Here is a 25,063-nt window from a genome sequence, read left to right on the forward strand (position 1 = left end):
ACACACTGCAGCATTACTGTTATGATTATTTTATGCCTGTTTTCTAATATCTTTCTGTTGTCCACCCAGCAGGTACTCTAACTCCCAAAGTTTCCAGGAGGGCACCTGTCCTACACCTGCAAAGAACCTTCAACTGCCACTTGTTAGTCGCTCTGCATCCTCTGATGTCCGCAGGCCTCTTGAGGATGAGTTCAAAGCTGAGGCTGATAAGTTCCTTCGACAGCAGAGTGATCCAGAAGCTGATTTTGATCCAGCATCTTCCTCTCAACCACTAGAGGATAAATCAGCCACTGTGGATAGGCTGGACTGTCTGTCTTCTCCTTATTTCTCCCCAATAAGAATGATGTCTCCTCGGCGGGAGCCAGCACATCCAACACCAGATGTGGCAGCACCAATTCTCTCTGGTACTGAGGGTAATGAGCACCTGCCAGAAAGTGTCTACAGTTTCTTGCACAAACCCTCTACACCCGTTCACAGGCCAGACCCCCAGGAACCCTGCTTTGACATCGCTGCACCACCAACTCCAGCTCCAGCTGCTTTGCCACCTCTAGATATTGATGATATCTCTGAGCCTCACCACAGTGAGCCTAATCTGGTCCTGTCAGATCTTCCCTCTGTCACAGAAGGACAGGATCAGGAGGAGGATGAAGATGAGGAGGATGAGGAAGAAGGCGATATAGATGAAAGAGCTGATGGAGGTCATTGTGAAGTGCAGGAAATAGAACAAACGAGAGAGCCATGTTCCTTCTCCCCTCAAATTGAAGACCCTCTGAGAAAAAGCTGGCCTGTGGACTCTCCACAAAGGCAGGAGGCAGATGTCCACCAGCTGTCCCCCACACACTCTGCACCGATTCACAGAGAGAACTGTTTTGACCACAGCATGGGTTGGAATTCTGAATTGGATCTTAAATCTCCCCACAGGACATATGGGGAGATAGAGGCTGCTGTCTCCAAAATAACAAGCCCTTACTCCCATTCTGACAACGACCTGCAGCCCTTGTCTGGACACCCTTCCGTCACTTCCCCTTATGCTACCTGGAATAGGTGGCACAAAGAGGACCCAGAGGATTTTGATGAGCAGAAGGAAGCTGTGGCTGACATCCCCTCTCCTGAAAGGCCTGACACTGCTATGGATGATGAACCCAACTATTTGAACACCTCGTCGTCCTCCAATCGTCTGGAGTCATTCTTCCAGGACTGCAACAAGTCTAGCATAGAGGATAGTCACCAGATAGATACGGAGTCAACATGTGTAGAACCAGACAGCAGACAGAGAACGCACAGCTTCAGTGATGCAACTGAAGGCCACATGGCCCCTCCTGTGGGCCCTGAGCCTGTGGTGCCATGGGCAGACCCGTTCTCAGCTGAAGCAGATGAGCTGGATGACCTGGGACCATTCTCCTTGCCTGACCTACCACTACCAGACAAGTCAGAAGAAGCAGAGTCTCAAGACCCTGAACTATCTGATCACAACAAGACTGTGCCAACGCACATAAGACACACCAATACAGACAGAGATGGCCAGGATATTATGGAAGTAGACTTACCAAGCTTGGCAAAGACATCTTGCCCTACTGGAGAAATAGGCTTAGTGGATTCTGGTGTACAAGACTTGGTTGTACCGTCACCACATTCCACCTTCCAGCAAGAGCTTGACCCTGAGCCTCAAAGTGTGCCTGTCAATAGCTCTCTGTCTCTTAGCCAACAACAGGGCAGCATTTTGGAAAGGAAATTGTCCTATGAAGAGTCAGATCCTAGTATGTTGTATTCCCCTGTGAAATCAGATGCTGGTCAGCCGCATCACATACAGATCCACTCCCTCACAGAGACGCTGCAGTTACCGCTGGATTCAGTGTCTGCAGCTAAGTTAGATGTGAGGCAGGAAGAGATGTCCGAGGCTGTAGCAGAATCTGTGTCATGCAGTCCTCTTCCTCAACTCCCTGTGGCAGCCACCCTTTCCAGCTCAGTAGAACAAACAGAAACTCAGGAGCCCACATCCAAGCTAACACAGGTAACCCTGACCACTGTGTCTACCACTGTAGATGTCCCTAAGAAGGTGGATGAAATTCCTCAAAGGATGACCCGCAATCGCGCCAAGAACAATTCCTCTGCTGCTGCTGTTCCTCCTACCTCCAGTACAATAACCTTGTCTGCCACTGCCACACCTGTGACAACCAGTCCTGCAGTGAGTATTACCCCCATTCCTACAAGGACCCCAACACCAACCACAGCCTCCTCCTTCTCAGCTCTAAAGAAAGACAAGGATTCTGGGCTCAGTGTCTCATCAAACCCAGCGGTGTCTGTACCGCTTCCTGTGACAACTTCTGCATCTGTGGTTCTCAGCAAGACAACAAAAGGTCGTCCTCTCCCTGTGGATGAAGAGGAATCTCAGACCCAGCACCCACGGAAGAGGAAATTTCAGCGTTCTACCGGGCAACAAGTCCAGGTCCATCTGGCGAACACAGCCATGCAGCAGACCAGGGAGATGATTCAACAGACTTTGGCTGTAGTAGTCAACGCTATTAAGCTGGATGATATTGAGCCCTATCACAGTGACCGATCCAACCCTTACTTTGAGTACCTGCAGATCAGAAAGAAGATTGAGGAAAAGAGGAAGATTCTGTGCTACATCACCCCTCAGGCCCCACAGTGTTACGCTGAATACGTGACCTACACTGGCTCCTACCTGTTGGATGGCAAACCCCTCAGCAAGCTTCACATCCCTGTTGTAAGGATTTTTGGCCACAAAACAGTTCAAATATTTATATTTGTGCAAGGAAGGTATATAAATAAGAAGGTATATAATACTGTGCTGTGTTTTCTTTTGTTAGATTGCTCCACCTCCGTCACTGTCAGAACCTCTGAAGGAACTCTTCAGGCAACAGGAAGCAGTAAGGGGGAAGCTCAGGTTGCAGCACAGCATAGAACGGGTAAAGAATATATTTTTTAGACATGTGCATGTCTTTTTGTGCTCCTCATTTAGTCTCCAGGTTTATTCTCTGTCCTCGTTTTCATACATGCACACTGCTGCATGTGCACTGAACAATATGAGCACTTCTTTGATGGGAGATCAAAGCTTTTTTTTAATAGAAATGCAAGAGAAATCTGCCTAGCTCCACTTATACACCAAGCCTCAGTGAATTGCAGACTCAAATCTATTTCATCTCTCCCTCTAATTAAGTAGCGGCCACTTCTGTGAAACATGCATAGCAGCTTTGTTGACCTCAAAATGCAGCCAGTCTTTCTGGTGTATATCTAATATTCATTTTCTGTCTGTGTTGTGCTACAGGAGAAGCTGATTGTTTCATGCGAACAGGAGGTTTTAAGGGTCCACTGCAGAGCAGCCAGGACAATAGCTAATCAAGCGGTGCCATTCAGCGCTTGCACCATGCTGTTGGACTCTGAAGTGTACAATATGCCATCGGAGAGCCAGGTACAGAATATATAAATACACACTCAAGGGTCAAGTCAGCAGCCAATAATTACTTAACCCATTACTTAGTTAACACTTCATCTTCTGTGTTTTCAGGGTGATGAGAACAAATCTGTCAGAGATCGCTTCAATGCACGTCAGTTCATTTCCTGGATCCAGGATGTGGATGATAAATACGACCGCATGAAGGTATATGCTCTGCACTGATCTATTTCTGTTATTAAAAATAACATAATCTATCATATACAAAGTGGATTTATGTTTGGCGTTTCCTTTCTGCAGACATGTTTGTTGATGCGACAGCAGCACGAGGCAGCCGCCCTCAATGCAGTGCAGAGGATGGAGTGGCAGTTGAAGGTCCAGGAGCTGGACCCTGCAGGGCACAAGTCCCTCTGCGTCAACGAAGTGCCGTCCTTTTACGTGCCAATGGTCGATGTCAACGACGACTTTGTCCTGCTGCCTGCGTGACACACCAGTGATCACAGAGAAACTTGGTCTAAATCACTTCTTCTTTAAAGAGACTTCGTTGAACAGAACGAAATGGAAAGGGCTAGCAAGTTTGAAAGAGGACTTTAGACAGAAAAAAAGTTATATTCTGTAGAAAGAGTAAAGACTAAACTTGCCCTGGATTCCCTTCCGTGAAGAAGGAAACATGTTTTTACTAGGGGAAAAAGAAAATACACAACTTGCACTTTCATCCTCCAAGTTTTTACGCTTTTCTTTGATCAGAGTGTGAGAAGCAGAAACAGTTTTTGCTTTGAGGCTCTGACATTCGGACACAACTCCTCAGTGCTCAGTTAAAGTGAGACGGGGGACAGAAATATATTTTCTGCATTTGTTTTTGGTCCCTGCTTCAGTACCCACCACCACCACTGGGAGGAGAAGAGCTGTCCCAGCTGTGTGGTGCCTGTCCTGAGGGAGGACTGAGGAGAAGCCTCCCCTGTTGACACAGGGCTCTTCGTGGGCCAGGAGATCAAATCAGAGTCCGGCACTGACCCAGAGGAAGTCAATGGAGCCGTGGATCTTCAGTGGATCCAAGAAGCTAGAACCAGCCCCTCATGGTTTTTGGGCAGTGAGACCTAGAGGACGCCCTCTCTGTTCATACTGCACCAGGCTGAGCTAAACGGTAGAGTCACAAAGCCTGCAGCAGGCTGGAATACAGCAGGAGGGGTTACGATGTGTGTTCACGTCAGGGCATGGTGTCTGAGAGGAAGAGACTGACCCTGCAGCCTCTCAGCCTGGCTAAACTGAAGAAAGAGGACAGGCACGGATCTCTGAGGACAGACCGGAGTGTTCCTCAGTGACCCTGCTTGCTTCGACACAAACACATCAGACCGCCGTGGACTGCAAAAAAAATAAAAATAAAAAAACAAACCCCACACAAGAAATAAACATAACGAATGTTGAGATTCAAAGAGACTTTTGAGAAATTGGTGGTTTGGCAGAGAAATATTGTTTTTGTCTATTTCTTTACTTGGGCATTTCATTGTTTCTGAGGAAGTGACTTGAAACACTACAGAGCCAATATTAGTTTAATGGAAAAAAAAAACAAAAGAAAACTGAAAAAAAGTTGTATTCCGTAAATTCTGTACAGTTTTTATATTCGTTAACCAATGTATTCTTGCTGCCTTCTAGATAATTTATTTTGCCACACATTACTGCACAGTTGTAAATAACCTATGTACTGTAATATCACTCAGTTACGTGTAAAGAAAAAACATAAAAGAAATAAAAATTATCTTTTTATGTACAGTTCACTTTTGGGCAGCACTTTCCCCCCACCCCTTCTCATATCCATGGGCCAAAATGTGTACACTGATGATTCTGTCAGTATTTAAAAGACTGCACAGTCATAATGATCCCACATCACAAATAGCTGGCAGAGAACACTTCTGGATTAAAGAGGCCTCTCACAGGCCGACCACCGTACAGTCCCTCAGATGTAGCAGAATAGTTGTAGTTGGAGGATTTATTTAAAGAATAGACAGAGGATTATTATTCATTGCTTTACTACACAATTATATCTGAAAAATTTCGAACCAAGAAAATGCCTTTTTCAGTGAAAAAAAAAATGTACTCATTGTTGGGCAAAGTCACATAAATATATATGGGTGGGATGAAAGTTAGAGATGTCATTCACAAGCAACCATTGTATTAGTGTTTTTTTTTTTGCTTGTTTTTAATTTTACAAAAATTGGAAAAATAATTTCTGCTCATGAGTCTGTGCTGTTCTCCCAGCTTGTCTGATTTTTACAATAGTTCCCCTAAAGGTTTCATTCTGTACTGACTTTTAATTTTTCTGCCCCTTGTTTAATTTTGGAAGCTTTTATCATGGTGCTGTTCCAACTTCACTCACTGGGTGGCACCAGTGCATCAGGAAAAAAAACTCTTTATTTGGCTGAAGAATGAGACCTGAGGCTTTTGACTTGAATGGGTGTTTTGAAGCATATCTAAATTTTATTACAGGCCATGGGGGGTTAAGTTCAGGATGACAGTACAACACCTAAAACAGTTAATGAAATCATAACATTTCCTTCTAGTGTTTTTCCATGTTTAGTCTACAAGGGTGTTTGGCTAGTTGTTGTCAGGGATTTTAAATGTTTAGGTTGCTTCCTTATGTGTGTGGTGGCTTCTTTGCCATCATCATGTTCTTCTATTCAGGCCCAAGCAGACAGTTAATGAGACTTAAATCTTCTCAGAATTAACCAAAAAGTGAACAAACATTAACACAAGAACACATCGAGGGAAAAGGAATCGCTTAATGACTGATTTTCCTTTTTTTTTTTAATTGTTAATTGAGATCCCATTGAAATGTTTGATTTGTGATGCCTTGTATTGGTTCTCTGTTTTTAGTGGGTTTTTGAAAAGCTTTTCTGACCTGCCACATCGGCCGCTTACGTATCCTGATGGCAATATTCTCTAAAACTCTTAAGTTATTTTACACACCGTCAGTCAGTATAGCTGTGTATGGTATGTCTAGTCGAGTGCAATGGTTTTTTTTGCTATTACACCGTGCAAACAAGGTGGCTCGATGTATAATCCTGGATAGTTTTTGAGCGATACACCCTGGTTGGTATTTGCATAAACATTTGGATACAGATGGCCAGAAACTTGGTTTTTAAACCCCTGTTTGTTTAATTTTATTGTTTCTGTCTTATAGTTATGGGAAAGGGGTGTAAGGGTGTTGTTTGTTCACAGAATCCTCGTGTGTTTTTTAGCTAAGTGTATGTAGTTTTGAATGTGGTTTATCTTAGGGGTTTTTGTTTCCTTTTGTTCCTGTACAAAGCATAAACACCAGTGGCATGTCAATCACATTGCTTATTGAGCAGAATGTATACCATTACTATGCCCCAACCGACACCCTCTCACTATTGTTTACAAGACATCCAGAGCGTCACCTTTTCTTAACGGTTTCAGCCCCACCTTTGTTTGTACTTTGGTAATCAGTCATATGTTTGAACCACGAAGGCTTGAAATGGTGATGGTTGGCACAACTGACAATTATTACTGTTATCATTATTATTCTCCTCCCTCAAGCTTGCAGCACAGTGCTGCACCCAGCAATAGACTAAACACTTCCATGCATGCTGATTCTGCAGTGTGAAGGTTTCAGCTGATAAATTGATCACACATCAGTCCTCAGACACACACACACAGTAGAGCACTTGGCCCGTGGTGACGCTAGCCTGACACCACCTCAGTCAGCAACATATTACCTCTACTCTCCTCACATTCACTCATAATGTTTATTTTAGATTTGTTACTTGTTATTTTTTTTAGTACTGGACATAAATATACATAATTGCTATTTTTTTCATTATATAGAATCACGATTTCAAGCCTTTTTTTCTAGTTTTCTTTTGTTTTGTTTTTTTTTTAATTAAAACCCAGACTGTAGCTGTGTCTTCGTTCCTTTTTTTTAGAATGGATAATGACTAATAAAAAGCATGGAGAACTACTCTTTAAATGGTGAGAAATAACCTATTTATTATCTTTTTTTTGTTTTTGTTTTGTTTTTCTGACACCTGTGGTATGTTTTGAGTTGAAGTTGGTCTCCGCTGTGTAAATTTTCCTCCTTGTAATGCGTGAAAGAGACATACTGTACATAGCTCTGTAAATAAAACCTCCCAGGACGTTTTGCACCCTCCTCTTTGTACTAGTCTGAAAAATTGCGTAGAATGTGGGGTTCTAACAGCAACGAGCTGTGTGCGCTCGCTGCAGGTGATTCTGATGTAACAATGTAACATTATTTTTATTTGTACAATGTAGTTTATTTGTGTACATATTGTTGGAGCAGCTAAAGGGGGAGGGGGCGGGGGGGTTGGTAAATGGAGTCTGGGGATTGGAGGGGGTGGGAGGGGGGGGGGGGTTTGTTGATGCTATTGTCAGTGCTGTAACAGAAATCCAGTACTTTCACCTCTAGCTGTTGTTGATTTCCTGCAAAAAAAAATAAAATTTAAGACAAAAAAAAAGACAAAAAAATAAAAATGAGAGAAACTGAAAATGAGTATGGACGGGGGAAAAAAGACTAAAACTGAAAAGTAAAATTCTAAATTGTTATTTTCTACAGTTGCATGTACAGAGAGCGCGAGAACTGCTGTTGTTCCTCAGAGATTATGTTCGTTAATAAAATTTTGAAATATTACCAGCTCTTCTTTGCTTCTTATTTTGGAGACATTTCAAATAAGACGTGTTTGATTGCAGGATGAGGTGACAAAATATATTTTACAATCTGAATATTTCAAATGCTTTCTCTAAACGTGGTTCCTGTAGTAAACTTAGAGCCCTGAAGAGCTCAAACTAGAGGATTCAGATTTCTAAATCCTGTGGCAGAGGGGTTCTGTCATCCAGCAGCTGACATAACTTACTGACTAAATCAACTGTTATTAACACTGTGAGCTCCGCTGTGACTAGGTAGAAAAACCTGTTTGGGATTTTAGCTGTCAGGTTTCTGTGTAATTTCTTCAAACAACAGTTTCTTTTGTGAATGTGACTTTCAGGGTCATGTGGGGCGTCAGATGAGTGACAATGTACCTTTAAATGTCAAAAAACATTAAAATAAGAAAATAGGAATGATACTTAGATGCCACTTCAAATCAAAAATAATAGATGATCTTAACCTTCAGGTGATGTCACAGATGTATAAATCTGGTGTTTATGTGTGTGTCCAATATGGAGTCTACTGATGTTGAAGTGCTTTATGGGTAAATTAGGGATCCGGGCGTCATTGAGGGCAGGTGTGTGTGTGTGTGTGTGTGTGTGTGTGTGTGTGTGTGTGTGTGTGTCATAGGTCGATCCCAAAAACCCCGTGCCGTCTGGCCCCGCCCCTCCCTGCCTACCTGCTGCCGCGTCGCGCGGCTGCTGAGTGTGCGCACTCGCTGCGTGATGTCCAGAGGAGCGTCTGTTACAGCGAGCTCTCGCCTTCAAATGGATTTCGAGACGAAAGTTTTTCCCCACATCGGAGGTTATGGGCGCTACAACCGAATCGTGGTCGTGTTCAGCTGGTTCCCAAACTTCGCGGTCATGTTGAATCTGTTCAGCGATGTGTTTTACACTCTCATCCCGGAATCGTACCACTGTAAACCAGACCCGCAGCTCCTGCCCTCCACGTTTCTTCTCAGCAACTTTTCCAGGCAGGGGTACCTCAACCTCACCATCCCCTGGGTGAACGGCTCCGGTCTCAGCCACTGTGAACTCTTTAAGTACCCTCCAAACACGTCGGACTTCTCTGAAAACGTGCCCAGGATGAGGGTGTCCTGCACCAAAGGGTGGGAATACTCGCACGCAGCGGGGCTCCACAGTAACTTTGTCACAGAGGTAAGAGGAGTTCTTACCAATCTTCCAACTTCTGACATTTGTAGACAGAAATAACAGCGATACACTGATTAAACAAAAATATTTCTGGGTTGTATTTTAATTGTGTCACATGAGTGAGCATCAACACACTCCTTAGTTGTGTAACTCTATCAGCTAATTGAGTTTGTTGGCTTTGCTCCAAGATGGTGGATTTGTTCCAGTTTCCGCTCACTTTTCTCTCCTCTGTGAAGAAGACTGTCCGCAGCTTCAGTCAATATTGATTCAGGTTGAACAGTTTAACGTTGCTGTAGCTCTGGGCCTGATCCTGCTGTCAGGCCTTGTGTTTCCCAGGATCACACATATGTAAGTTCAGTCAGTGCGTATAAACAGCTGCAGCAGCGTTCACACTGACCAATGCCTGCTCACATTTTGTGAAATGTGTAAATAAGCAGCAGACATGTCGTCTTTATCTCCGTTCCAGCTGCTTTCATCGCTCCTTAAGGATCCATCCCAGTCTGCAAATATTGATAACAGGATCTGAAAACATTTCTCATTGAGTGTTTAGAACAGGCAGGAGCCAGACTTCAGTGTTGAGTGTTGTCAGATGTGGTGGAGATTAGGGGGAATAAGGTAATTATGGGTAACTGCGCAGATTATCATCTGTGTATGGTGGCTTCAAGGAAACAGGACAGAGAGAACATGTTTTTTTCCTCCTGCTGCACTGGACAGTTTGAAGGCTCCATGTTCCTTCCTGAGACCCTGAACACCTCCTCTACCAGCAGCAGCGGCAGCTTCCTCCGCCCTTTGACGTCATTCGCTGGGACAAAGGGAAACTTGGACAACGGAAAAACTGAATCGAGGACAATATTGTTAATACAGGCAGCAGGCAAACAACAGCACACTGCTGAACATCATGTTGTGTAGCATAACTGCTTGGCCTCGTTCATTCCTGTGGCTTCATATTTCCATACTGCCACAAAGTTCACATAGAACTTATCTGACATCTTCAACAGTTCCCGTCCACCTCTGCCTACATTTGGATAAATCATTTTAAATTATTACATAGTAAACTTATTCTAGTGTGACACATTGCTTGGCCTTTAACTCCAGCTGTGTTACAGTTCACAAAGCTGCGTTTAATGTGTAGGCAGTCAGCACAGAGGGCAGGACTCCCCCACTCCAGGGAAATCAGTGGAATGAATGTCTTTGACTGAAGAGTGGAATGGGTTGATGATTCTCTGATTCTACTTTGTGGAGATGTTTTGTTCTCCTTTCTTGACAAGTTTTATTCCCAGCATTTCTGACGTAGTAGGTAACACATTGGTTTGTATTGGTGCCCGATTTTCATGTTTTCCAGGTGGATTCAAGACAAATGCAGGAAGTCCGTTGGAGCAGAGAAGTGACTCTTGAAACCTGACAAAGCAAACGACATCATTAGATGTAGTAGTGTACATCTTATCAATAGTCTGGTCGGCAATGCAGGACAGAGGTAGCTACACAAATCCCAGTGGATGATGTCAGCAGAAAAAACTGTAAGGTGGAGGACCGTCGGTCGACAAACCTCCTGTCACGCTGCTCAGAGGTTTCTGAAGCGCCTCGCTCTGCCTGACTCTGACTGGCTGCTTAACCATCAGTACAGTTGTTGTGAAAATGAAAATTAGAACAAAAGAGTAGATTTTATATTGTTTCGTTATAAAGATTGAGGTTTTGGGCCACAGTGGAAATTGACTTCCAGAGCTGCCAATCAGGTGGAGTTTTTGGTCCAGATGTGTCTGAGTTGTCTCTCTCTGTCTGTTTCTGCCTACCACTCTCCTCTGTAGACTATAGACTCACTCCTAACAAACTCTCTTCTTCGTTGGTGTCAGTTTTGAGCTGTATTTTAACTCTGCCGTACAGTAGTGTAGAGGAGGCAGAGGAAGATGTAACGGAGCAGCAGAAGAGCTTCCTTCCAGGCAGTGACTGGTACTAACCAGGCACGGAGCTCGCAGCTTTACTTTGTTCTAATGTAATAACACTGTCAGCAGGCATCTTAACTCAATTTGAGCCAACATGATCTACATTCCTGCCTCCTCACAGGAGTCTCTCTGTGTTTAGGAGCTGACTGGTAGCCCCTGCATGTTACGTAGTCTGATTATGATGAAGTGTTATAATCCAAATTGCATCTTAAAGAGGAGGTTAGTTATCCATGTCTTTATGAATTACATTTACTGAAGGATAATAATGCTGTTTGATTTCCTTCATTCAGCCTTGATGTTTGCTCACCAGTTATGCATTAATGCATAGCTGAAAATTTGTCCTTTTCGTGTGTTTTTTATAAGAAGAATATCATGTCACTTGGTACAATCTGTCAAAGTGCTAATGCCTGTTAGCCACATGTGATTTCTTTTTTGGAACGTAATGAAATTTGTCTATGAAAGGGCTCTCTTTGTTCTTAATTCTTTTGCAGTGGAACCTAGTTTGCAGTGACTACTGGAAAATCCCTGTGCAGCACATCTGCTTCATGACAGGATGGATTCTGGGATATGTATTTCTTGGTACATTGTGTGATTGGTATGTATTAAACTCCTCTATATATAGACGCAGCAGTGTTTGCGAGGTATATATTTCAGTTGTATGCCTTCACTCACTCCTGTGAATTATGATGGTGTGACCAGGCCTACTGTGCCTCTGGCTTGTACCTAATATTGAGAAATTCTATAGAACTTCAGCTCTCTGAACCTCGGTCTCTCATGAGACAGTATAGAATAAATAGTAGCACACTAGACACTAAGACATCTTGTCATTTTCTCACCACACTTTTATGTTAGTATTTCATGTTTGACTGTCCCTGTGTGTCTTTCAGGATTGGTCGTCGACGAGGGTTCCTTCTCTCTATCAGTCTGTCCAGTCTGTCCGGTGTGGCTGTGTGTCTGTCCAGCAGTCCGGTGGTGTTTCTGCTGCTGCGTCTGTCTCAGGGTGCCATGCTCGCCGGAGTGTTTGTGTCCTCGTACATCGCCAGTAAGTACTCTGCTGCTTTTACAGTCTGTCAGTGTGTGTCACTCGTTTGTTTAGTGTATGTTTGGATTCCTGCACTGGGCCATGAGTCATTGACTTTCTCCATGCTTATACAAGGGTTACAGGGTTCTTCTCCTCTGACTGACTCATGAACTAAATTAATATGCTATTAAACGCACCAGCATTTAAAAAAACAAAAAACAAAAAAAAAAAAAAATCTGAAATGGATTTAATTTTTTTTACTGTACATATTTATGATTTGCCACATTTACCTACGTGTATATTAATATCATTGTGGTGCATTTAATCCCATAATGTTTACAGTTCTGTTTCTCCATATTTACTCATACTTTAATAATCTAATAATGAAATGTGAGGCTGGTGGGTAAATAATCAGTGACACATGATCATGACTGAGCATCAGTCCAGAAACATGTTGCTGTGTCATTAAGGAAAAGCCCCTGAGCTTCACATGGTGCTATATAAATGTCATACTATGTAAATGTAATTGGTCACTGCCTTGTGATTCCCAGTTCTTCATTAAGAAGAAAGCAAACAGAACAAAACACACACACGTCGTGTCCTCCTCCTAACAGGAGAACCATCTTATCAGGGGGAGATAAGAAAATCCCATTGAGCTCTTACAGGAGCAAATTGGAAATTCAGCCTATCTGAGTGTTACCATCTTATCTTTACTTTAGGAAACACAAACTTCTGAAATCAAACTCGATAACTGCAGAAGTCTTAAAGTCACTGAGTCTGAAAGTTGTTTAAATCATGTCTTTACTTCCTGTTATCTGGTTTACCACTAATGACATTCACCTCTTATTTTTGTTGAGCTATGAGCGTTCTCTGCATTTGTGTCAGTCGACATCTTTTTAAACTAAAACAGACAAATAGGATCACATGATCTGTAATGATGACCTCCTGATGAGTTATTCATGTTGTCATGGACCTGTATTAGTCATTGATAACAGAAGAAAACATGAATTAACCTTCAGCTATCATCAATCAGTCAAATTGACAGTTTATGTTTCTGCAAGTAAAGCCACTTTCAAACCTATTTATGAAGCCAGAAATGCATAGCTGTCCACATGACAGACTTTTGGGGAGCCATTTTAGCAAAGAGTGAACCCAGTCTACTGTCAGGCTTTGATTACTTTTAACACAGAGGAACCTTCACTGTGAAGGTTGAAACACGCTCGCCTGGAGTGACACATGTTCTTTTTTGTGCATTCACACTGGCAGCATGTGGTGGTCAGCATTATATTCCTTTCTTGTAAACATGATATCTGAGTAAAACCTCTTTAGATGTTCTTTGAACATTTAGCTGGACCCTAACGTGACCTGCTGAGGATGTGGAGGTCACATTTTTGTGAACACGATCACTATCTCAGCAACTTTGCTGTTTTCTTAAGTTGAAAGACAACTTAAGAAGGGGCCTTCAGGGTTTTTGTTTGTTTGTTTTTAAATTTGACTTGGATGTCCTCTTGAACTCAAAGATGAACCGATTAGATTTCATGGTGGTCCAGAGTCCTTGTGACCTCATATCCAGAGACGTCAACAGGAACAAATTGACTTGTAGACGTATGAAAAGATCGTTTCAGCATTTAAAAAGTAAAAGGTGAAACTTCATGGTGACAGCAACCTAATTCCTTCACCTTATATAACTGTATTCAACAGTGACTAAAGAAGTGAGCTGTGACTGACAGCAGACAGCTGGTTGAGTGTTTTCTTTCCTCTGTCATGGGGGCAGCTGAGATATATGCATGATAAATCCTCAGCTCCCGTCTCCAACATGACTCGGCTCTGTGCGTGACTTCATGTCTCAGCCTGCTAGAGTTACACAGTGTGTCAAACGCTGCCCGTCTAAAGTGAGAGCATAATCATGTTGGAGACTGTACGCATTCCTGTGTAAGAGAAGGAGGTGTTCTAGCAGTTCCATTTGGCACACCCACGCACTCTTTTTCTGTTTTTGACAGACTCCCACATTCCTGTAAGGTTAGAACCAGATTGAGTCCAGATTTTGTTCTGGGGTGGGATGAGAGCCTGAGGGGAAGGTTTTATCAGTGATGTCCTGCCGGCGCTGCTCAAAAAAACAATAGCAGGAGAGGGCTGAAGGCAAGGAAGTGAGCAGGAAGTGAGTCCCCCATTACCCTGCTACACCCACGACCACCACAACCACACATCAACCCTGACAGGGAGGAGGCACGACAAGAATCTGTGCCATGGGGGGAAAAGAGGTTAAAGTTCAGCAAAAAACATGTGCTCCCAAATTAGTTTATGTAAGTACCTGAGGTTACTTCATCTCCTAGCAGCTCTGTCCACCATGAACTTTGTGCTTTTTTCAAATGTTATGCAGAGGCTGGTGTTTCCTTAAAACAAGCCTATCATTACTAGAGGTGTGATGCACAAAAACAGCTTGGAGTTCTGAGGGGAAAAGGTTGCAGATGGTCATAGATATAATGTTCTCAGACCTTGAAAGGTTCAAGTTTTTTCTGTGAAAAAGAGTTATCACACAAATAACTTCCTAAACAGCATGTGGTTGCAGTTGCTACATTATGGGAAGCATAAAAAAATAAAGCATAAACTTGAGGGTGGTGACATCCATAGTTATATCCTTGTGTCTCCTAGCTCCACCCAGGTCTGGTTTTAAAACAGTAATCCACACAGCAATGGGTTAAGTGGCAGTGGATGTATCTATTTTTTACAGTGCAAACAGTGTAACTCATGTGTGACCTCGACATACTTGAGTCGTTTTATGTGAAGAAGTGAGTCTCCTGTAAGAAAATTAGTTCTGCTCAAATCATATTTGTTGTGCTTCAGCTGATGTCATCTGTGTTCCCCTTGCTCTCTCAGGGTTGGAGCTGTGTGACCCTCCCCACCGCCTCATGGTTGCCATGGTCAGCGGCTTCTTTGCCATTTTTGCAGAACTGCTGTTGCCAGGCATGGCTGTGCTGTGCCGTGATTGGCCCGTTCTCCAAGCTGTGTCCACTTTGCCTTTGCTTCTGCTCCTTTCATACTGGTGGTGAGTCAGAGAACATGATTTCATATGAGAGGTGGAATATGCCACGTGTCTATACTGCCATTGAGCTCTGAGCTAAATGTCTAATTGTCTCAGGACACTGATAGTGATCACAGAATGACTAACTGTAAACAGGTCTGTTGATGCTTCAAGTCGTTGATAAACACCTCATATTCACATATTTCACACTCTCTCTTCATGTTAAAAACGTTTTCGCTCTTTTATGTCTCAGATATGATAACGGTGTTGTTTTCCTCAGCTGTGCATCAGTTTTTCCTGAGTCTCCTCGCTGGCTGCTCGCTACGCTTCACATTCCTCAGGTGAAGAAGAGCCTCCAGGAATTCTCCACCAGAAATGGTGTTTGTCTGCAAGATGAGATCTACCCTGGTGAATCCCTGCTGACAGGTACACACACACATATAAAGAGACAAACGTTTTATTTCATAAGAGAAATCAGAAACAATTAGACCATCATCAGAAAGAAGCACTAGGTTAAAAAAAGTGTCTCTACATGTGACCCCAGTTTGATCATCGGTCTAATCCATTCCACAAAATTTAGAAGGGCTGGTCAGTTTCCATTGTCTTTGATTATCATCCAGTATTTAATGAGTCTGACCTATAACCTCATCATTTGCCCTAATGTATATCATCTGCAGCAGAAACGCCTCATTCAGGAGGAGAGTAATGATATCGTCCCACTGGTGTTTTTTTTCTTAGCTGCACATAAGTACCAGGTTCTTCGTCATAATTCCAGCAGGTGTCACTGTTTCATAAAATATGTTTGGCTGGTTTAGTATATCCTGGACTCAGGATAGACGTAAGCATCATTTTCTTAGGAGTAGGACATTTTTTGTTCATTCATGTGCTCTTAAAGTTTGTAAGCACAGTGATTGTTAATACTTTGCTTCTATCTCTTGTAATTGGTATAGAGAGAATCGCACATCAAAGCTGAACATGTAATAACCCCTAAACTTCAGTTGTGTCATGTGGTGATATGTAAAAGTTATGTGAGCATCGTGAAATGACATCAGGTCATGCTGTCTGCTGGCTAAGTTGGACATGAGGAGGGTTGATTTTGGTGGATACTGAGATATCCTCAGAGATTCAAGGCAGAGGATCATTACTGTGTCAGACAATATATGTATGTATGTAATGCATTAGCAGGGATAGTAAACGGCTTTCCATGAGTATAATTGTGGGGTTTTGTGTCAGATTCATAGATGGATGTTCTGTGATTGTGCATTTTAAAAGCAGCTGTTGGTAAAACCTGTCTGTAGACATCGATTCTGTGTACGGAGAGGACAGTAAACCGAGGTACTATTCAGTTCTGGAGCTGCGTCGGACTCGTGTCATCTGGAAGAACTGCCTCATACTCAGCTTCACGCTGTGAGTTTTTATTCTCCATGTTCTTATTTGTTGAGCTTCCGTAATTGTACATTTCTCCCAGGTTGAGACAGAGTGACATTTTTATTGCCTTCCTCCAGCTTCATTGGAACAGGCATCCAGTACTGCTTCACCAGAAACCTGCATCGTTACTCCACCAACTTCTACTTCAGCTACTTCCTCCGAGTGATAACTGGAGCACTGGCCTGCATCTTCATCTGTCTGTCAGTAAATCACTTCGGGCGGCGTGGTATGCTGCTGCTCTCTGCCATCATCACTGGACTGTCATCACTGCTGCTGCTGGCGCTCACACAGTGTAAGAGTTTAACTTCTTTGATACGCAGCAGTTAATCTAACTTCAGTTGATACATGTGCATTTAATAGAGTAGCTGCTCTCATTGTATTACCTCTTCACAGACTTGACACTACAATGTTAAGAATGTCCCATTTGACCTGAACATCGAGTCCCTTGATTTGGCTAGAATTCATTTCCCTCCAAGCCAGTGAACAGAAATGATTAATGTTGATATTCACATATCCGCTCTGTCCTCTGTGGAGAACTCTGCAGTCACTTTTGTCACAGTGACGCAGCTTAATTTGGTCCTTTTTTTTCCACTTTCAGACCTTAAAGGGGGCCTTGTGTTGGTGCTCTCGGTCGTGGGCTTGCTGTTCTCTCAGGCCCTCGCTTTGCTCAGTGTGTTCTTCGCCTGTGAGGTGATGCCAACGGTAGTCCGGTAAGCTGACAGACATGTTGAGGCAGTGACACAAACGTACAAATGTCTGAAGTCAACTGAGAAGTACCATGTGAATAAACCTCATCATCCTGCTTCTCTCCTCTCCTTCAGCGGTGGCTGCCTCGGCCTGGTGTTGGCATCAGGTTGTGTTGGCATGGCTGCCTCTTCCCTGATGGAGCTCCAGAACAACGGCGGCTACTTCCTTCACCAGGTCATCTTCGCCTCCTTCGCTGTTCTCTCCGTCCTCTGCATAATGCTGCTACCTGAAAGCAAGCGCAAGCCGCTCCCAGACTCCCTGAAGGAGGGCGAGAGCCAGCGGCGACCTCCTCTCTTCCTGTCCCGACCCGACAGGGACAACCTACCTCTTCTTCGTACGCGGACCCCTCTGCAGGAGTACAACCCTGACAACTATTCCCGCCTGGTTTCTGCCACCCGGAAGATGTTGACAAAAGACACTGTGCCTTACAGGATTGCTGTGCCGACTCAAGCACCTCTGCTGTCCGACAGTGAAGCACAGGAACAAGAGAATGAGACACGGAAAGAGTGTGTATCCTAACTTCCTGTGCAGAGACTTGGATTATCCTCTTTTATTCTAGACATACCTCTAACATCACGGAAGAAGATGTTCATAATGAAGATCTGACCTCAGCTTTGATGCAGTGCACTTTAGAGCGATAGCTCCAACTTTGTTTTCAGGCCTTCTTTAACTTTTTATTTTATTATTCAAATCATTGTGACATTAGTCTTTCCACAGACAAACTCCTTGCTGCTCTTGATCGTGTGAGCAGCAGCCTTTTGTCTTTGTATTAGTAATGTATGCACTTTTCATCAAACCTGTCTGTCTGATCTCAGTGCTGAGAGGAGCCCAACAGGATCACTAGGACACATGATTCTGTTTACAAAAGGGTGCTAAAATGATGCACTGATAATGAATATGATGATGGAGTCAAAGGTTAATTGGTGTGCCACTATCAGTGTTAATGTTAATATTGAGCTGAACGTTGGGGTCTGTGTGGGAGAAAAAAAAGACCGGATACCAAATAGAAGACTAGAATGAATTTTGTCTGTGGTTGAAATTTGAAACGGCACTAATGTTTTAGTGCCTCAGCAGACCAACCTTTTAGAACTGGTGTCATTTTCAAGGTGTGTGTGTTTGTAAAATTGTAAAACTCACTGCTAATTATTTGGGAAATGTTTACTGTCAAATTATCATTCAGTGAGAAAACAAAGGTGCTTTTGTAAATAACCAAAGATCAGAACACATGTCTATGTCTAAACTAAATCCTGTAAAAAAAATTGTGGTCGCCTGCCCAGATGTGTTACCCTCTCAGGACACTAGATGGAGCTCTTCTCTGACAAATATCAATTACTACATGTGAGAACGTCTACACTGAAGTTCAGGATTGTCTTTGTACATTTGTGACTTTTGTTGAAATCTGCCTGATCATCACACCCCACTGTAGACGTGTGATAGTTTAATATTAGAATTTAAAAAAGCCAAGTTTCAGGTTTAAATAAACCTAACTTTGACATGATCATTATTGATAAGCTTTGATAACAATGCTCTCATTTTCCTGAAGGTACCTTATTTTTTTAGCACAATTTAACTGCAGCTATTTCTAAAAAAAAGAATCTAGCACATTTTCAGACTTTAGATTACTCTCTTATCGTCTGCACACACAGTTACATTGATAAACAGTGTATTAAACTGTTAATCTGATACCAGCCTGGACAGCCAGTGTGAGCAGGAACAGCAGTGTGCTGTGTGAATGGATGGTTCCAGCATTAACACTGTAGCCATAGCTTGTCCTGCACGGGTTCACCACCTCCTCATATGGAATGGGAACGTCATCTGGACTTGAGTTTTTCTTATCATCACGGACCTGACACACAGAGGACAAAAAAAAAACATCAGGCTCCGTTTGTGCTACATGGCTGTGACTACTGTGTAAAAGATGCCATAAACTAGAATTTCCCGGTAATTTTCCATGCTCACATTTATCTAAGAACCCTGTTGGGAACATTGAATAAATGTTCGCAACATGGGACCTTATAAATGATGATGAACTTGTTAGTTCTACAACTGAAGCTGCAGTGCCTGTTATCAAAGAACACTGGAAACCTGAATTCATTCCTGATAAAGCATGTTATAAACAAGTTTCATTAAAGTTAAACTCGGCTCACCTGTACCACACTAACCATCAAAAGAATAAGTTGTAATTTCATCTTGGAGTTATGGGTTAAGGCCAACAACTTCCAGATTCTCCACTGTTTACAAGGCAATTACTCTCGGATTAAAAAGGTTTTTTACCCTTTGTCTTCTTACAGTATGTATAGCATTCAGTTTTTTGTAACTTTTGGACAGTGACACTGTCCAGGCTACAACATTTAGCATTTAAAAACAACAGGGAGAATCATGGATGAGCCCAGTCAGCTAAATTCTGTGATCTACAGTAATAAAAGCCTGTTATAATTGGTCTTTTTACCCTTCACAGAACAATCTGCAATGACGTAAATGCACGCAGCTCATAATCCACATTCCTTCTCTTCTCTACCACCGTTCTCATATGATATATGAGTGGCCTCAGACCCTTCCTGCCTTGTAAACTCCCACACATTTCAGACTTTACACCCTGTGTCTTATAAATTTAGACCAATTCTGCTTTTCCACACATGATAAAGCCTCCTTCACACAGTGTTTTGCTGCCAGAAATCTGCTTATAATTTGTTTATGTGTTTATTCCTCACCTTCTCAGCCTCTCTCAGGACCCGCAGCAGGTTGTTTCCGAGAGCATCTTTGACTTCCTCATCAGTCCAGTTTCTCCTCAGGAGTTCAGCCACCAGCCTGGGCACCTTGGACACATCCTCCAAGCCCTCTGGTAGTCTTAAATAAAGCATATAATGACAGGATTTATGTTTGGCTATCATTCTTCTACCCAGCTCTTTTATTATGTGATAATTTGGCTTCAATTTGAGACTAAATTTGCTACACATTTCTACATGACTACATATTGGACATTTCAGGTTTTTGAGGGATCAATTATTCTCACCTAGTAACCCCATCATAATCACCACCAAAACCAACGATACCTGCTCCGCCCACTCTTTTTATGTGGTCAAAGTGATCTGTAATGAGAGCAGTAACCCTGGCAATTAACCGGCTGGATGGAAGTTAATATTTAACCAACTTTACAGCACTTTGTGGTCTTCTTGGCAGTAATTTACCTGCCACGTCTGACAGCTTAGCCGTCTTGCTGCAGGTCACATAGTCGTTGTAGAAGTTCACCATCACGATTCCTCTTGTCTCTTTCTGGAAGGACAGACAGCTGTTACATGACAGTGAAACACTAAGTGACACTCTAACCTATAGGCTAGGAGGAGACATGTCCCTTCTGCTTTGCTGGTCAGGACACTCTGTACTCTGCCAGGAGTGCAGAGGGAACAAGGAGAGATGTGATCCAGGCCAGAAGGTGCTTTTAGAAATATCCACACAAGGTTATCGGCCTCAGCTTTCTTATCAATGGAGTTCTTGTCTTCTGTTCATATTTTATTGGCTCTAAACTGGGAATTGCCAATCATGCATCACTTGATCCGGACTGATTTTACAGCCGCTTGAAACCTGCCAGTGCAATAAAAAGCATTTATCAGTGTGTTACCTGAGGTCAGGATTCATACTTCCTGCTCCTACATATCCAAGTCACTTCAATAGCAGCACTCTAAAGTACAGTACATACAGTACAATGTGCTGCTCCTTTGCTCAGTTTCCTCCATCAACACACGTATATGGGGCAGCTTTTCACCTTCCACTCCGATAACAGTTGCTGCTTCTCTCCCTGCCTTTTCCTTTCTAATGTTGTCTGTATAAAATGCATGTTATATCATATAAAATTATGTTTCTCTCTTTCTATTTTGAAAAGCTACATGTCTGTACTCCACATTTTCGTATGATAATCCCATTGAAGTCACAGCTAAATGATTATTATCAGCTGTTAAAGTTACCCTCCCCTGATTAAAAAAATGATTTTTTGACACTGGTGCATTTCTTGGTATTGGCCCTTGTTAAGGACATATTTCAATAATGTATAGTATTATGTTTATGATCATTTTAAAGGTGACATTCTGAGATTTCATTCAAGCTCTTCCATGAATACTTTTGACAAGTACAGAGGACACTGGAGCTCTTCAAACTTTTAATCACAAACATTTTCCTGGTATTTCTGCCTAAATCATCTTTTGTCTTTTAGTCCTGTGGCATCAGGAAGCACGAGAGATACAAAATACGAACACTTCAATACTGGCAGGATTCTAAGGATTCAGGAAATGCAAAGTTTACCCACATTATCTCATTCTGAGGGGGCGCCTAGGTCAGTTATTCTAAGAAAGCAGACCATCACACTCATTTTATGCATTTGTTCTAATCAATGGCAACATGGGATCATTATTTATCACACAACGTGAAGAACTATACATTGGGTAGTCTGTTTACTCTATATTAGGGTTAGAGATAGGAAGGTCGCAGAACCTAAAGTTTGAACCACAACTCTGTGACCTTCCTAACTCTAACCCTGACCCTAACCCTAGCTGTAACCCTAACCCTAATGCAGAGTTAGGTTCTTGGCCGTCGTGAGGCTTAGAGCCTCAAGTAAGACATTTCCGTAATGGTCTCAGTGAGCTGAATGTAATAAACTGAACCACAACATCTCTCTCATTCTAAAAATCGCTATATGAACTTAAATGAACTTGAATTGAACAGAATTAATATAAAAGGTGTCAAAGCACTGGGGGAATCTTAGTGTATAAGGAAGCCAGCAGGAGGATCACACTGCCTGAGAAGAGGGTGAGTCATCAGAGGAAGTGTGATGCTCTGGGTTGTATACTACTGGGGAAACTGTTGTCCTGAGCTTCATGCAGTTGTTTCTTTACTACCCATCTAAACATTGTTTCAGATCACATTCAGCCCTTCATGTAAAGGGGTCGGCTTTGCTTTTGATCGACAGCAGCAGTTTCCACTGTTACTTAAATCATCTAGTATTGTGATTACCATGCCCAGTGTTTGAACACCTCTGATACTGTGTGTACCTTTACTTAAAACACATCTTAATTCCCCCCCCCCCCAGGTGTAGACTCACCACTTTCATGAGAACGTCGTCTGGGACGTTCCTTTTGTTTTGACAGACGCTGTAAGCGGAGGAGTGGCTGAAGATAACCGGAGCTTCGGACAGGTCCAACACCTGGTTCATCACTTCCACTGACACATGAGCCAGGTCGATCAGCATCCCCAGACGGTTCATCTCCACAATGAGTTGCTGTTAAAGGAAAGCAGAAAATAAAACAATCTATAAATAATAATTAGTTAAGGTCTTTTTCAATCCAATGATGAAGCTCTGCTTGAATTAGTTATTATTCTTTGCGATGCTGCTGTTTTAATGCTAATCGCCTTACAACTCACTGTGTCATTGAAGTCTCATGTTATCTTTCATTCTCAGTGAGAATTTAGTTTCACACACCATGAACATTATGACAGAATGTTTGATCAAATAAGTGACCAAGTGATGCCAAAATAAATCACAGTATCTCACACCGACCTTGCCAAACTCAGAGAGGCCATTGTGTTGAGAGGGTTCTGATCCGGTGTCGACAAGCCAGTTATCTGACCTGACAAGAAAGAAAAGTTACCAATAGGAAGGACGTTTTTGGATTTATTTATCAGCTAATATGTTAGGCCATAGCCTGAGAATTACCGTATATTTAGGTAATAAGAACACACACTGCCTTCACACAGTCCAGCCCATACAGTAAACAACAACCAGGTGAAAAAAAGTACAGACAAATTATAAAACAAAGCAGCTTCCCGACATAACCCAGCTGTCGGATACATCAGTCTCCGTTTCATAGGAAACATGATTCAGTGATAAAAACATTATTATATAACTGTGAACGGAACCAGCTGTTGCTGGCAAAGCGTTTTAGCAACAACCCAACTCGGCAGACGTGCAGGAATCCCCCGTACTATCCAACACAACCCAGCCGGCAGCAATCCAAACACACCACACAGGTGTTACTGACAGTAACTGAAAGATTGATTTACAATTCTACAACGGTTTTCACTGCGCCAGAGGAAGTGACTCCAACTTTATAACCACTTTTATTTGTGTTGAATACTATTCAGTGAAACACAGGACATGCTCATTATGTTGAAGTGTTTTGGTTGATTAATAGTTTCATAGCATGTGTGTGCTGGATACCTTACATCTGCTGGTTCTTACCAGGGTGTGTTGCAGGAGTGCGTTAGGGTCAGGTAGCGCACTCCCAGATTGTACATGGTGCGCAGGGTTCCCAGACTGCTGTCGATTGAGTGACCCCCCTCCACCCCGATCAGGCTGGCTGTCTTGTTCATTTCGAATGCCTCCATGATTTCTGTGCAGACACAACATAATGTGTGAAGCAGCACAGGCAGGTAAGAACAGGGCAGTCTAAAATGACTGCTATAGCTCACAGTCTCACCCTGACTATTAGTGGCAAACATGAAGGTTTCTGGGTATTTTTGACACATCCTGTGAACCACGTCTATCTGCTCCAGTGTTTGTCTGACAGCGTCTTTGTACTGAGCGTCACATGGCACATAGGCTGACCAGAACTGAGAGAGGGAACAAAGAGGCGATATGAATTATAGACACTGCTGTTCAAAGTTATGGGCTGAATTTATGTATGCTTTCCTTTTATCGTTAGCATGACAGTCTGACACCATCTGCAAGTAATCAGCTGTCACAGTTTATGTGTGTGTGTGTGTTGGGGTGGGGGGGCTTGACCTAATGACCAGTGCATTCCGTTGTGTGTGTACCTGTGCTCCGAGCCGACCCTCCTTGATTTTAGGAATGTTGGTGTGTGTAGAGTCCAGTGTGTTAAGATCCACTTTACTTAGCTGATTGTTGAACTGTTTCCGAAGCTGCCAGGGTAGATCATTATGTCTGGAACAAAAAAAAGGGCCTAAATTACATAATCTACTGCAATTCAGCATAAAGGAAAACTCGTCTTTTTGATGCCTCAGTCGCAGTAAATGCCTCCATGATCAGATTTCAGTGCAGTAACTTACTACTAGTATACTTACCCATCGATGAGCGGCGTCTCAGACATCAGCTTCAGAGCTCTGGTCATGTAAGGGTCCTCAGCAGAGGCGACGGCACAACAACTAATCAATAGAACCAAACATGAACATAACACAGTCTTACTCATCATGACTTTTTGTTAATGCCTAACTTTCTTCTTTGCTGTGTTTCTAAACTTTTTTCCCCTCACTCGACCCTTCTTTCTCCTCAGAATAACCTGATTCTAACACCTGCAGCTACTACAGATCTCCGTCTCAGTAGTTTAATGCCAATCATCTGCGTTTTTGATTTTTGTCCTTGCAGATTCTCGCTTCAGTTTTCTGTCTCTTTCCATTCGTTTGTGCTTGGATAGCAGGTCGACTCCTCCTCTGTCAGGAGTCTGTTTCTCATTACTGTGTAAGCTGTCATAAATGCACCACAGTAACTTAAAGAGGTACGGCACACTTAAAACATGTAAGCAATTCTATAATTTTGTAACGGAACTGTAATGAAACCCCAAACACATCTAACAATAACATTTTTTTGAAAATTGTTGTTTGAAATCCTTGTGAAATCACCATCGCAATGCCAACTGCATCAACCATTTAAGATG

The 25,063-nt window shown here is 42.7% G+C and overlaps 3 protein-coding genes across 5 annotated transcripts in view; 2 read left to right on the forward strand and 1 right to left on the reverse strand.

The window, feature by feature from the left end:
• ankrd11 (ankyrin repeat domain 11) overlaps positions 1-7,904 on the forward strand; it is a 79,722-nt gene extending 71,818 nt beyond the window's left edge. For 2 of the 3 annotated variants that reach the window (XM_028402575.1, XM_028402576.1), the window contains 5 exons: positions 70-2,728; positions 2,832-2,930; positions 3,290-3,433; positions 3,530-3,622; positions 3,716-7,904. In XM_028402575.1, coding sequence (XP_028258376.1) covers positions 70-2,728; positions 2,832-2,930; positions 3,290-3,433; positions 3,530-3,622; positions 3,716-3,901 — 3,181 coding nt within the window. In that variant the 3' untranslated portion in view covers positions 3,902-7,904. The remainder of the gene's footprint in view (positions 1-69; positions 2,729-2,831; positions 2,931-3,289; positions 3,434-3,529; positions 3,623-3,715) is intronic. The other variant, XM_028402577.1, reaches the window with a different exon arrangement.
• A 906-nt stretch (positions 7,905-8,810) lies between these two features.
• Positions 8,811-19,306, forward strand: slc22a31 (solute carrier family 22 member 31). Its single transcript, XM_028402140.1, has 9 exons — positions 8,811-9,250; positions 11,676-11,779; positions 12,072-12,226; positions 15,083-15,251; positions 15,508-15,653; positions 16,526-16,634; positions 16,733-16,947; positions 17,254-17,365; positions 17,477-19,306. The coding sequence occupies exons 1-9, from the start codon at positions 8,819-8,821 to the stop codon at positions 17,919-17,921; spliced, it is 1,887 nt and encodes a 628-aa protein (XP_028257941.1). The 5' UTR covers positions 8,811-8,818; the 3' UTR covers positions 17,922-19,306.
• dpep1 (dipeptidase 1) lies at positions 19,007-24,838 on the reverse strand. The gene is made up of 10 exons (XM_028402141.1): positions 24,474-24,838; positions 24,207-24,333; positions 23,870-24,002; positions 23,632-23,782; positions 22,951-23,020; positions 22,495-22,671; positions 20,591-20,675; positions 20,416-20,491; positions 20,114-20,249; positions 19,007-19,248 (listed from the first exon to the last, which is right to left on the reverse strand). Exons 1-10 carry the CDS (start codon positions 24,599-24,601, stop codon positions 19,069-19,071), a joined length of 1,263 nt encoding a protein of 420 aa, XP_028257942.1. The 5' UTR covers positions 24,602-24,838; the 3' UTR covers positions 19,007-19,068.
• Positions 24,839-25,063: the final 225 nt, after the last annotated feature.

The sequence above is a fragment of the Parambassis ranga genome, chromosome 3 (genome assembly GCF_900634625.1).
Source record: "Parambassis ranga chromosome 3, fParRan2.1, whole genome shotgun sequence".
Lineage (NCBI taxonomy): Eukaryota > Metazoa > Chordata > Actinopteri > Ambassidae > Parambassis > Parambassis ranga.